Source organism: Equus quagga, chromosome 1 (assembly GCF_021613505.1).
Source record: "Equus quagga isolate Etosha38 chromosome 1, UCLA_HA_Equagga_1.0, whole genome shotgun sequence".
Classification (NCBI taxonomy): Eukaryota; Metazoa; Chordata; class Mammalia; order Perissodactyla; family Equidae; genus Equus; species Equus quagga.
In genome coordinates this window covers 147,311,663-147,325,849 of record NC_060267.1, presented here as the reverse complement: position 1 = coordinate 147,325,849, position 14,187 = coordinate 147,311,663, and the positions used below count along the sequence as shown (strand labels likewise).

Below are 14,187 nucleotides of genomic sequence, written 5' to 3'. Positions count from 1 at the left end.
GTTACATATAACCCAGAAAGGTCAATTTGGGAAATATCAGGATTATGTCTTGCTTTCAGCTCATGCATACTCCCAGAGTCATCTGCAAAAATCATCATCTCAGTACAGAAATCTGGACTGAGATAATCAGTGAACAGGCCTCCTGAGGCCCCCACGTGTCTGCCCTGCAGGTGGGAATGTGCCTGAACTCTCAGAGCGCCTTCATGCCTGAGCGTAAGCCACTTACTGCATTTCTGACACGTGAATGCACTCAATGGCTCCCTTGTGCTCTGAAAATGTTCACACAGTCACAGCCTGACTGCCTAACTTCATATGGAAGTGACTCAGGCTCAGGGATAATCAGCTGAAAGCAGTAAAAATGGGACAACAATGAATCAACGATTTCTCCTTTCCATTTTTCAGACTGCGCCAAATCTGATTTTCAGTAAGACTGAACGCTAGAGATCAAGACCAGCACATCCTAAATAAGCAGATGGTGCCAGTTAATCAAGTGTCCATCACAACACTTACATGCAGTCATGGCGGCTTCAGGAGGCACGCGGAAACCATAATTCCCTCGCTTCATCACCAGCAATCAGAAATAATCAGAAAATGACCCACTTCAGTCATTCAGAGCACATTTTATTAATGCAGAAAGACCACGATTCACCTTATTAATCTCACAGGGGGAGTTTAGACCCTGGTAAGCACCACTCATGTCGTAGACCATGAACTTGGTTACAAGGAGAAACAAAACACATCATTATTACTAAAAATCCCTCGCTGATAACAAGTCCTCCCCCCCTCCAGAAAAATGTATTAAAGGCTTCAAATATACAAATCTAAAAATATGTTACAACATTTAAGACTCGTTTATTTTTTCAATATGCTTTAAAATATACTGAGCGCCTCTCCTTCCCCTGATTTTCCAATTATGTGAAGAAGTCCTTTTCCTTGTTTTTCTCCTAGACTTCTCTCCTTTTCTCTGTCCTTGAGCAGAACGGGGGGCTGAACAGGTCCCCAAGGAGGTGACTATGAAGCCTGCTCTGCAGCCCGCTTGTGCTGGCTCCGGAAGTGGCCCTCGCTGCTGGGGGCCACCTCCTTCTGTAGGTTTGCCGTGCTGGCCTTTCCAACAGTTTCAATCCAGGGGTGCTGAAGAACCTGGTGGGCTGTGTAGCGCTTTTTGGGGTCTACCACCAGCAATCGGCTCACCAGATCTTTGGCAGCTGTTGGAGAGACAGAAAGAGGGAAAGGAGATGAACACAGGTGGCCCTGACTTTTTCTTCCCCATGCACGAAATAACACAAACATCCACATCAGCACCAAGGCTACAGTAGAGCAGTGCTGTCCACCAGAACTTTCTGCAATGATGGAAACCTTCCCTATCGGCAGTACCCACTTGGGACTACTGAGCATTTGAAACATGGCTAGTGAAACGGAGGAACTGAATTCTCACTGTATTTACTTTTAATTAATTTACACTTAAATTTAAATAGCCATGGACAGCTAGGGGCTATTGTGTTGGAGAGCACAGCTCCAGAGGATGTTTCTTCATTTCTCCAGAGTCACAGGGCAGGCCCACCACTAACACACACGGCACCCAGTGCAAGAGAACAAATGGAGGCCACGTACCATATGTCTATATATTATATATTTTAAATTTGTAAGTCAAACTATCAAGTTGTTAAATAAAATATATTCAATCTTCCTTCCTAAGTTGATAAATATGCCTCCATATTGACAAAATTGAAAAATGTGAAAGAAATCTAAGTAGTCAATGGTGCAAATTCAAAATGAATTTCATTTTCCACCCAAGGCCATGATTCTAAAGAGAGGTGGTGACAACTGGTGGGCCAGGTGGCAGGTGGCAAGGAGAAAAGATTTCTCCATGGACGCTGGCTCTCCCAGGCTGGCTCTCTGAGCCCCCTCTTCCCATAAGTCAAGAATGCACAGGAAAGAAATCACCCACTTTTCTTTGCCTTTATTGGGGGATGGATGACTCTTGCTCAAGGTCAGCTGCTCAACCACCAATCACCCTCTCCTCTACCCCACTGTCCAGCCACCAAATGAGCATGGAAGCCACAGGATTTCTCCTACCCCACCTAGTTCAGGCTGGGCAAATTCTGCCCACAAAGTGCCCTGGAGCCTGCCCCCACAAGCATCACTCCTTCAAGGTCCTCAAAGGACTCAGGGGGTAGAAGGCCAGGTTTAAAGTGGGAATTCTCAGACTCACATGTACATGTGTGGACAACTGGACACCCCACCAACATGTCCAAGTTCTCTCTACCCACCCCCCAAGACAGCCACTCCTTGGCCACCCTATGGCATTGTGGGGAGAGGCTGGGAAGAGAAGTCTCACCAGTCTTGGAAGTGGGCCTGATCCATTTGAGCAGGGAATTCTAGGGTCCCAAATAAGTGATCTAGACTGGGAGACCTGGGCTCTGGGGCAGGGCACGGTTCCTTGGCCTCACAGTCTCCTCACTCTGTGGGGAGGAGTATAACCAGAGCAGGGCCCCCTAAGGCATGGGACCCAGGGCAGGGGCCACCCATTCCCAAGTCTAAGGACAGTGCTGCACAGAACGTTCTAAAATTATCTTTAGTCCTTCAATTCCCAAGTTGCCATTGCCTTGATCAGCTCAAGACCTTCACCCTATCAGCAGTAAGCCACCCCTCCACATATCTCATTTAAGGGGAATAAAATGAAGCTTTTCCCTTCCCTCAACCTCCAACCCCAAGTGAGGAGACAGAAGCTAGGGATGAGGGCAGTTCAATAACTAATCTTAGATGACATGTTTAAGAGAAATTGGGGAAAAAATAGTTACCACTCCTAGTCTACTTTTTAAGCTAAAGACTCCAAGACTCAAAACCCCCAATTATCCAGTTCCCAATTTACAAGGGCAGTGGGTAGAACAGACAAATCAGCGGAAACGAGGGGAAAGATTCCATTTAAAGGACCAAACAGGGGCCAACCCGGTGGTGCAGCGGTTAAGTGTGCACGTTCCGCTTCTTGGTGGCCCGGGGTTCGCCGGTTCGGATCCCAGGTGTGGACATGGCACCGCTTGACAAGCCATGCTGTGGCAGGCGTCCCACATATAAAGTAGAGGAAGATGGGCACAGATGTTAGCTCAGGGCCAGGCTTCCTCAGCAAAAATAGGAGGATTGGCAGTAATCTTCCTCAAAAAAAATAAATAAATAAATAAAGGACCAAACAGGAGGAGGCCCACACATGCTTCTGCTCCTCTAAAAATAACTGAGACCCTCCCCCATCACTGTCCAGAGCCCTTGTGCTCCAGGCATGCCCCACAGGACCCCTGATTGCTTATATGAATAAAATAAGCACATCCAGTGTGTTCATAAACACTTCTATAAGATGCCTTTGATCTTTCCAAATGAGTGTCACATGTTTCTGATATTTTTCAGTTCTGAGGTTCCTTAACTGCCTTAAGGAAAAATGTTTGCTGACTGCAACTGGTGGTTAGACTCTTTCATTAAGTCTCAAAGTAAGTCATGTTTTCGGAGTGCTACATAAATCTACACAAAGCCAGAAGGAAACACAGGATGAAGCCCAACATGTCTACAGCCCAGCTCCTTGCCACGCACACAGTAGGGCCCTCTGTCTTCTGACACATCTGACCTAAAACTTGCATTGCAGTCAGAACCCAGGAAGGGCCCCAGCTCTTCATCCCTCCTCTCCTGCCGGAGGAAGTCCCAAATCTCACCGTCAGAGATATTGTCCCAGTAAGGGGCCAGGAACTCGAAGTGGCCCAGCTGGATGATGTTAAAGAGCTCGTCCTGGTCCCTCTCCGGGCTGCGGAAGGGGGGAAAGCCACACAGCAGGATGTAGAGGATCACACCCGCGGCCCACATGTCCACCTCCAGCCCGTAACCTGTGCAATAGAGGCAGGGACACAAGTGAAGCTGAGACCAGGCTGGATCAAATGTGACGAGATACATGTTGGAGAATCAGAGCTCCAGGTCACAGAGGAGCTCAGCTCTCAGTAAGCAAGAGCCCCTGCCAAACACATGGGTGGCCTTGCTGCCAACTCCTACAAACCTGGGGTCTACACCAGTGTTACTCAAAGTTTGGTCCTCGGACCAGTGCCAATTTGTGATCCTTTATTACTGGCCTGTGATAAAATAAGCACAGAAATTGAGAGCAAACATTTGGAAACTCTTATAGCAATTTGACACGGCCATGACATCCAATTACATGATCAACGGACACATCTCATGGGACAGGGTATAGATCAGCTCAGGGGTTGTCGGACACACATGATCAGTCGCATGTGGCATGAGCTGTGATGTTGTCACGTGCAGCAGGACTTCATATGGATCCACACAGTATCAGAAATTTTAAAACCTGGCCCTTCGCCAGAGATAGGCTGAGAACCCCGGTCTACACCAGCAGCCTCAACTTCCTATTCATTCAATGCTTTCTCTCACTTTAAATATATTATTTACTGGGTCTTTTCTATGATTATAAAAGGATTGATATTAGTAGCTATACTCCCCATGAACATGCAAACACACACACATTTATACTTTCTTTAACAAAATTAAGATCTCATAGTACATATTTTATACCCCATCTCATTCACTTAACATTATATCACAGCATTTCCTATACAGGAATTTCCCATGATGAATATAAAAAAATATTCTTCAAAAATACGATTTTTTAATGTTTTTTTTTGAAGATTGGCAACTGAGTTAATTCTTCTCCCCAAAGTCCCCCAGTACATAGTTGTATATTCTGGTTGCAGGCCCTTCGGGTTGTGCCATGTGGGACACTGCCTCAACATGGCTCAATGAGCGGTGCCATGTCCACACCTAGGATCTGAACCGGTGAAACCCTAAGCCACCAAAGCAGAGCACGCCAACTTAACCACTCGGCCCCGGGGCCCATCCAAAATTATGATTGCTAATAGCTGTTAGTATTCCCTTCATATAATGAATCTTCTGTTGTAACTGAAGGTTCTTCTAATATTTTACAACTGTAAGTAATTCTGTGATGAACATCCTTACATATTAAATATCCGTGCACATCTCTGATTATATTCTTCAAATAGCTTCCTAGAAATGAAATGCACAAAGTAAATACAGTAAAGATTTTTGATACATATTGCCCAATCATCCTCCCAAAAGTTTATAACAGGAGTATATATGTTTTCAAACACTTTCTCACTTTTTATCTTTAGAAAAGGAAAACATTTGGCAGCTTTAATTTGGAAGTCAGATATTTGTTATTATGCCCCAGAGCAATGTTGTCAAGACACAAATCAGCAGGAAAATATTAGGGGAATAATCACCAAAGACCTCTTTCTAACCAACTTTAATGGCCTTTTCTCAGTTCTCACCCGCCTTCCACTCTCAGGAGGGTCTGGTTCTGCTGGGCCTCCCCTCTTCTTGAAATCTGCCCCTCGGCCTCTATGACACTGTACTTTCCTCATCCTCTTCCTGCCTCCAGCTGCCCTGTCCTCTGCTTCCTTGTCTCATCCCCCAACTCTTGGCTTTCCTCAAGAATCTGTCCTTGGCTGCCCTTGTTGGCATCACTAAGGAGTTCATTATCTCGCCAGCTTTGGCTGCCAACTCTGAGTTCAGTAGTCTCAAAGCCACACGACCAGCCCAGGACTTCACTTGCTTGCCAACCAGACAGTCCATGTGTCCATCCTGATATCTCTACAGAGTCAGTGTGTTCAAAATTTCACTCACCCCATCCCCATCTCCTGAAAGAGCTTTCCCTCCCAACACCCTATTTCAGTTGGCACTACCATCAATGTGGCGGTTTCCCTAAGTGTTCATCTGGACTATTTCCTTTCCCTCTCCTCCTATCCAGTTCATTATGCCTCCATTAAAATGTCCATGGTTGCTCAGTATTTTCCTCTCCCACTGTCACCGCATTACCATGGCTCCTATGCTGGCCACACTGAGTCCAATTTCCTCTGCTCAGCCTTCCCAATTGTGAGTAATCCAGGCTCAACCTACTCAACCAACTAAACTGCCCTCTGCAACACTGAGGCTAGTCTCAACGTCTCTACCACCCAACCCCACGCACATTCTAGTCTCCTCATCTTAGCTTCCCTGATGCATCCACTGGTGGAAAACTATCCCTCCCTTCCCCCTACCACCAACCCTATACCCATACAGAGCCTTCCCATACAACATAGAGTTCCTAAACTGATTTCTCCTAGAGCGCCACAGAGGCTAAACAGTCATTCATATATTTGGAGCCATATAATAATAATAGTGATTTCCTTTTTATATACTTTACAGAGTGGGTCACTAAAACAGTTCATTGCATCCTTATACAATATAGAAACAGGTAATAAATATTATTCATGGGGTTTGAAATGGGACCCCGTTTTCCTTAAAATGCGTGGTTGGTGGAGGAATTTTTAAGCCAACTATCACAACTGCTTCCATTCTCTCCCATTAGAGGTAGCCTTGGGTCAGTGGCACAAATAGCATTGCTTGCTTAAGTTCCTTCCCAATTCTCTATCATCTTTCATCTCACTGTCCTGCCAATACACACACACAAACACACACCTCCCCGCCCCAATCCCTTCTCTGTAAAAAGGACAGCCCTGATGAGGGAGAAGTTCTCATACTTTGGTCAAGGAAGCTTGCTTCAAATATTTCCCTTAAAATCCAAGTGCAAGCTTAGTGCCAACTCTCTGAGATTTTTGACTGCTCCATACTAAAAAATATTAAATATTAAATATTGAAAATAAAACACTTGTTAGTAAGTGAGCTAGAGTCCCACAGAGCACCGCGTAATACTTACCTTTCTCAGAAAGAATTTCAGGAGCTACATAAGTTGGAGTCCCACACACAGTAAATATAGGTCTCACCACGTGCTTTGCAAGGCCAAAATCAGCCAGTTTCAAGGTGGTAGATTTGTCCTCATTTCGCTGAACCTGTAAGAAACCAAAATCCCCCAAACCGCCCAAATTGTGGTGAGAACAAAGAAGGAAAACTGAGACAAAAAACATGCAAAGTCAGGATAAGCAAACAATAGACATCGTTTAGCCCAACATGGACAAACTCAACGTGATCTCAGTGACAGCTGCTCACATTTTAAACTACAGAACCAACGAGTGAGGATTTACTGTGCTGTCCAATGTGGTAGCACCATATTGCCGCAGTTGGCTATTTAAATTTAATTAAATTAAAACTTCAGTTTCTCAGATGCACTAGCCACACTTCAAGTGCTCAATAGCCATTGGTGGCTAATGGCTACCATAATGGACAGTACAAATAGAGAACATTTCCATCATCACAGAAAGTTCTCTTGGGCAGCATTGAGTCAGAACAAAGATCAATGATACTTTGAGCACAGACTAGCTTTAGTGAAGACTAGTAAATGCCTGTGGGTAACGTAAAGTCTGGGCAGAGGGAAAAAAGAAAGGAAAAAGAACTAGGAATTAGAGTGAAGAAGTAGACAAACAAGCAGTGGAGGAATGTTAAATACAAACCCTAATTTGGGGGATGGCGGGAGTTAAGAACCAAACAGACCAGGAGTCTTTCATTCCAATTCCCAGTCTCGTGGCTGAGTGTCTTAGACAAATTTCTACTCACCTAACAGCAAGGAGGAGGAGGAGGAAGGGGAGGAGGAGGCAGAGGCGGGGGAGGAGTAGGAGGAGGAAGAGGAGGAGAAGAGAGAATCTCCAGCAAACAGGATTGTCAGGAGTTCCATTCAATGTGTATAATCTGCCCAGCAAAATGTTAGCCCTAAAGTGAACAATCGTCCCAGATTGCCTGGGACTGAGGGGGCTCCAAGGATGTAGGACTTTCATTTTTAAAACAAGGACAGTCTCTGGCAAACCGGAATGAAGTGGTCATCCTAGTTTGCACATAATACAAAAAATTAATGCCACTGAACTTAAATTTATTCCTACATATTGAAACTGATAAACTGGGTTCTGTTAACTTTTTTGCATAAAGGTGAAATAAATTATCTCTGATTCTTCCTTTAGACCCCCCAACTTCCACCAGGTTTTAGAGCACAGTAGAATTAGTCATTTTTTAAAACAGAGAAAAGACAGCTACCCTCACTCTGAAATGAATACAGCGAATTGACTGCTCTCTTTTGTCCTCACCAAAACATATCCCGCCTGAGTCTCACTCCTTCAAACATGTGCAGGTAACCGGCTTTGTGATCTCTGGCAAACCAATTCCCACTGCCATGTCAATCTTTCCTGTCCTCCTCCACCCTCAAGGTGTCTGCATGCTAGATGATGACTGGTAGGAAAAGGTGGGTCTTAACCGAAAAGAAACGAATCTCGAGATGTGACCTTAGCAAGTATTTAGACCACCATGCAAGAAATAAAACTAAAGATATGTTATATTGCACATAAAAAATGGAAACAAACAAAGAACCAATGGGGGGCAAACCTAGCATATGTTGCAGCAAGCAAAAGATGCATTGGTGCTATGGAGGCGGGTTTTTACTTTGGGGAAAGGTTACATAATCAGGCACAAATCAAAATTCCAACCTTCTTCAGTACTCGTTGGTACCCAAACGAGTAAGATAGAAGGGCAACCCAACAGGAGGTTTGGCCTCCAAACATCAGAGAATGTGAAGACTCAGAGCAGCTGACTCCCACATAAGAGTCTCACCTTGACAGACGTTTCAGGACACCAAGAAATAAAGGCACAAGCCAAAGGGTTCTCACAGCCCCTCATTCCCAGGATGCAGGCAGCTATGCACACCTGGGCGATACCTGCCTGCTTCTGACTCTGGCTGAAGCAGCTCTGGGCCTGAGCTGGCCCTGCTCTGTGCTATCCCAGGCAGCCGCAGCTTGCAGCTGGTGTGTGTACACGCAGAAGATGCTGGCTCCACACCAGGAAGGTGTTCTGAGCCCTTTTAGCAGCCTTGCCACCCAACCATCACTCTGACCTCTTTCGGTCACAGAAAGTAGCCAGCACAATCTGTAAGAAAGGAGCTTTGAACAAAAGACTCTGCAAGTGTGGCATCGTTTCCTCCCTCAGTGTCATGTGCCTCTTGGGAAAGGTGCAGCCCACTCAAGACCTGTTGTCACATCCTGCCTGGCCCCTTTCTTCCTAATATAAAGGACAAAGCTTGGGGGTGTCAAGTATCTCAGGCCCAGAGAGGAATTTATCCATAAGAGGGCAGAGAGAACAGTGGAATCGAAAAAAAAAAAAAGTTGAATTCATAGAAACAAAAAGTAGAAAGGTAGCTGCCAGGGGCTGGGGGACATGGGGAGATATTCGTCAGAGGGTACCAACTTTCAGTTATAAGATGAATAAGGTCTGGGGATCTAATGGACAGCATGGTGACTAGTTAATAATTCTGTATTGCATGCTTTAAATTTGCTAAGAAAGCAGATCTTAAGCATTCTCACAAAAAAAAGGTAACTATATGAGGCGATGGATTGTGAATTAACTTGATTGTGGAAATCCTTTCACAGCATACACATATAGCAAATCATCATGTTTTACACTTAAATATATTACAATTTTATTTATCAATTATACCTCAATAAAGCTGGGGGGGAGAAATTAATGCACAGTTTTAATTAAAACATAAATTTTGTTAACTATAAGATTAAATAAATTTATATTTTTGGTTTTTTTCAAGGTACAGTCTCAATAAAATTTTTATTTTCCACTTAAAAAAAGACAGAAAACAAAAAAAAACACAATGGTCACTATTGATATCTTTATCTTGAAACCCAGACAGCCAGTCAGTGTTCTGGGGATCTTGGCCACCCAGCAGAAAGGCAGAGACACAGCCACCCCTCCCCCTGGAGGGACCCCCTTCTGGACCCTGTACTGCCTGATGGATTTATGGCAAAAGCCCTTTTTGTAACAACATAGTAAAATTCAGGGCTGAGCTCCTGGAAGAGGTTGGCCTCTGGTCCACTTGCCTGTGGTTCTCTTGGGGACCTCTGGATAGGCCTCCTCATCTCCTCCAACAGAAATAACCCTTTGCTGGAAGGTTCAGCATCATGTAACAGTTACAAGCACAGACTCTAAAAGCCAACCATCAGCGTTCAAACTCCAGCCCACCATTTACTACGTCCTGGTCAAGTCACTTGCCCTCCCTGTGCCTCCATTTCAGTCTGGAAAATGGGAATGTGAATGATCTTACAGGACTATGATGAGGATTCAATGAATTAATATTTGTAAGGTGTTATAGACAGTGCCCGGCACCCAAGAAGCACGACAGAAGGGTTTGTTAAGTAAACCATATTACTTTAGCCACCATAACGGTTCACCTCTGAAGAGCAGGACAGACTTCAGGGAAAATGAGAAGTACAGGAAGTCAGCCCTGATATCTTCTGGCTCCCCTTTTAGGATCTCTTCATCCAGGCCCCTGGATCAGGCATGGCCCTGGTCCATCCCCTTCTGTCAAAGCTCCCACCCCCTCCCCAACTCTTACCTGCCCCGCATCTCATCATAGTAGCTGAAGGCTCAGGCCATAGGCGAACTGAGCAGTTAATTACAGCTCTATGATAAGACTAACTGGGATGAGCCTGGATGGTACCAGCCAAGAAGAGACTTGCTGGGGCCACCAGAGCTATAGGAGAAATTATCAACTGGTCTGGAGGCACATGTCCTCACATCTCTATTGGAATGGGGACAAAGGTTCCCAAAGTTCCTACCAGTGCTTGGGGGGCAGAAGGGCAGTGGGGAGGACTCTGGTCTTCCCTGTGCCCAATCACAGCCATGAACACAGCAACACCAGAAAATGGAAGGCAGGCAGCCACTCCCTGGTCTCCCCATACGAGTTCTCTGAACCCTCATACACAGCTGGTGGGAATGTATACTGGTGCTGCCACTATGGAAAACAGTAGGGTATTTCTCAAAAAATTAAAAATAGAAATACTATATGATCCAGAAATTCCACTGCTAGGATATATCCAAAAAACATGAAAACACTGATTCAAAAAGATATATGCACCCCTATGTTCACTACAGCATTATTCACAATAGCCAAGACTTGGAAGCAACCTAAGTGTCCATCAGTGGATGAATGGATAAAGATGTGTTACACACACACACACACACACACACACACACACACACACACAGTGGAATACTACTCAGCCATAAAAAAGGTGAAATTGTACCATTTGTGACAACATGGATGGACCTTGAGGGTACTATGGTAAGCAAAATAAGTCAGATGGAGAAAGACAATTACTATATGACTTCACTCATATATAGAAGATCAACAAACAAACATATAGATACAGAAAACAGATTGGTGGTTACCAGAAGGGAAGGGGATGGGGGAGGGTGAAAGGGGTAAGGGGGCACATATGTATGGTGACAGATGACAATTAGACTTTTGGTGGTGAACATGATGCAGTCGATACATCGAAAATATATAAAGAAGTCGAAATATAATGATGAGCACCCGAAACTTACATAATGTTATAAACCAATGCGACCTCAATAAAATAGATTTTTTAAAAAAAGTTCTCCAGGGGCTGGCCCCGTGGCCGAGTGGTTAAGTTCGCACGCTCCGCTGCAGGCGGCCCAGTGTTTCGTTAGTTCGAATCCTGGGTGTGGACATGGCACTGCTCATCAGACCACGCTGAGGCAGCGTCCCACATGCCACAACTAGAAGAACCCACAACGAAGAATACACAACTATGTACTGGGGGGCTTTGGGGAGAAAAAGGAAAAAATAAAATCTTAAAAAAAAAAAAAAAAAAAAAAGCTCTCCAAACTTCCTTTGGATCCTGTCAGTGAGCTTACATCTCTGTAAGCAGAATGTGTCTTAATTACCGAGCCGGAGTCACTGCCAGGCAATCTAATCAATGTCTCCATAATTAACCCAACCAAATGGAAAGGCAGAGATGTAGAACGACTGCGATTCTGCGTTGGTCTGCGTATTGAGACAGACATAGCCCGAAAGGAGACAAGGGAAGTAATTATTAGAATAATTTAGACTAGAAAATCTAGTTTGGAAGGGAAAGACAACAAATAGTGTAGTGCCTAGAGTTTCCAGATGGATCATCTACATTAATCACATTGGCTGGGTAATTGCTGAAAAAGACATGTCCCTCACAAATATTTGTAAATATTCCCAACCAAGCGATCAGCATTAAAAGCATTTGGCTGATTTAATAGACCAAAATAAAATATGTATTCCTATGAGAAACAACAAGCATTCCCTTCCTCAGAGAAACGTCCCAATTCCAAAACCTGGCTCCATGGAGGTAATAGCAGATTCAACGCTTGAAAACTCAGTCTTTTATTTTGGAATTTAGTATGTGAAATGTCCATGTGCTGATGGGTCCATTTTCACATACCAAATCTGTTTTTTAAATTATTTTATGGCCTTTCTAAAACACCTTACGCTTCTTGTCTCTTCACAGTTAGCTTTTCTGAGTCTCAGGATCACTGCGGGAGCACCCACGCCAGCAGGAGAAGAACCTGGGGGGTGGTTAAGATCTGTGGAGTTTGTTCCTTCCAGAAAGTGGCTCCAGACTGCTCAGTGTTTTTAATTCTTCTGTCTCCAGCTTCTGCCATCAGGAGTTATGTGACCTCCTTCAGTGACTTGAGATTTCTCATTTATTGCACCTACATAAGCAGCTCGTTGCGTTTGAGGTCATGTACTGACTGGGGGAGTGTTGTTTTGGTTTGTTTTTTTTTTCAACAGGCACCTCCCATTTTTGGATTCAGAACAGCTCATATCTTAATCCTCGAAATCAAATGAGTGATATCTTTCTGGAAAAATTCTTCCTCCTAGAATCTGTGAGACTTCTGGAACCATCAAATTCTCCACCCAAACCGGGAAGTTGTCTAAAACATCCTTCCACAAGACTATTGTTCACCCCTGATTAAGATCTCAAAATGGAAAAGATTTCACAACTTTATGCAGGATACCATCCTAGCTTGTATGGAGATTCACCTCGGTGTTGATTCAGAACTCCACCCCCACCCCTGTTTTCCAAATCTGCCCTCTGGGGTGACACTGAATAAGGACACACCCCTCCTAAACATGGGAAACAAGTACCATCATGCCCCACCACTTCTGGCTCCTCTAAGTTCACCACTGAGGATCCTCCAGCTGATTCTTATAGGACGTGGTGTCCTGACCAGTCACCCTTTCTGGCTCCCTCCTATGCTAAGTGCAGTGCCTGAACCAGCAGCATCGTGACACTTGGGAGCTGGTTGAAGATCTCGGGCCGCCCCAGCGCCACTGAACCTGCATGTCTCCAAGACTTCAAGGTGACTCCTGTGCACAGCAAAGTTCTGGATGATCCTCACTTCACTGATGCCTCTTTTAACAAAGAGCGTCCAGAAATGACCACCACACACCAGGCGTGATTTGATCAGAGCGGTGGGCCTCAGGACCTCACCTGCCGGGGCACTCGGTGGCCATCAAGGAAGCCAAAGACCCCAGTAAACATCCCCCTTCAATGTCCTTTCCTCAGAAAGCCTTTGTGAGGGGTCAGAACATGCCACCCCAAGTTATGCCACTTTGACATATTGATTATTTTGAGCCAAAGGTATTTGAGAAACAGCAGATGCAGGAAGCATGCTCTGACCTTCCCCTCTCTGCCTAAAAGCAGGACATAAACTTTCCCCTGACGAAGGTGCCCTCCCTGTACCAGGAAGGACAGAACTAAGTCACCAGAGACTCTGACCAGCCCAGAGATCAGAGAGAGGAATCCACATAACAAACCGCACTAAACAACCCTTCTCTTCCACTGGTTCCCGCCACGCATTGACCCTCCACAGTCTGCTGCCCCTAAAAGCCTACACTCCTTCCTTTGTCTTGTTGTCTCTCTGAAAATTTGGTGCTCTTCGTTAAGATGCTATAGAAGCCCCAAGTTCTAACCACCTCCTTGAATTACTCATCACTGTTTCTCCCATATGTATGCACACTGCACACGTAAATAAACTGTTTGTTTTTCTCTTGTTAATCTGTTTTTTGTCAGTTTAATTTCCAAGTCCCTAGTCACAGAACCTAGGAGGGTGGAGGAAAAAGGGTTTTTCCCTCCCCTACCCCTTCTTTGGTTGGGTCTGGTTGAGGGTCCTCCCATAGCCCCAGGGCACATATCTGACCCTGCCTCACCCACATCTCCATTCGTCTATCTTCTGGTCTAACTAAACTCACTGCTCTGGGTCACATTCCTTCTGGGGCTCTGTTTTCAGTTGCCCTCTAACTGAAGGGTGTTTCAGATTAATTTACACAGCACTGTAATGACTGTTGATCCATCTGCA

General features: G+C 44.9%; 1 protein-coding gene across 2 annotated transcripts in view; it reads right to left on the bottom strand.

Annotated features, from left to right (window-relative positions):
- Window positions 1-604: 604 nt before the first annotated feature.
- DCLK3 (doublecortin like kinase 3) overlaps window positions 605-14,187 on the bottom strand; it is a 49,277-nt gene continuing 35,694 nt past the window's right edge. The window contains exons 3-6 of one of the 2 annotated variants that reach the window (XM_046683722.1): window positions 6,764-6,896; window positions 5,005-5,052; window positions 3,699-3,866; window positions 605-1,205 (exon numbers count right to left, since the gene is read on the bottom strand). In XM_046683722.1, coding sequence (XP_046539678.1) covers window positions 1,012-1,205; window positions 3,699-3,866; window positions 5,005-5,052; window positions 6,764-6,896 — 543 coding nt within the window. In that variant the 3' untranslated portion in view covers window positions 605-1,011. The remainder of the gene's footprint in view (window positions 1,206-3,698; window positions 3,867-5,004; window positions 5,053-6,763; window positions 6,897-14,187) is intronic. The other variant, XM_046683731.1, reaches the window with a different exon arrangement.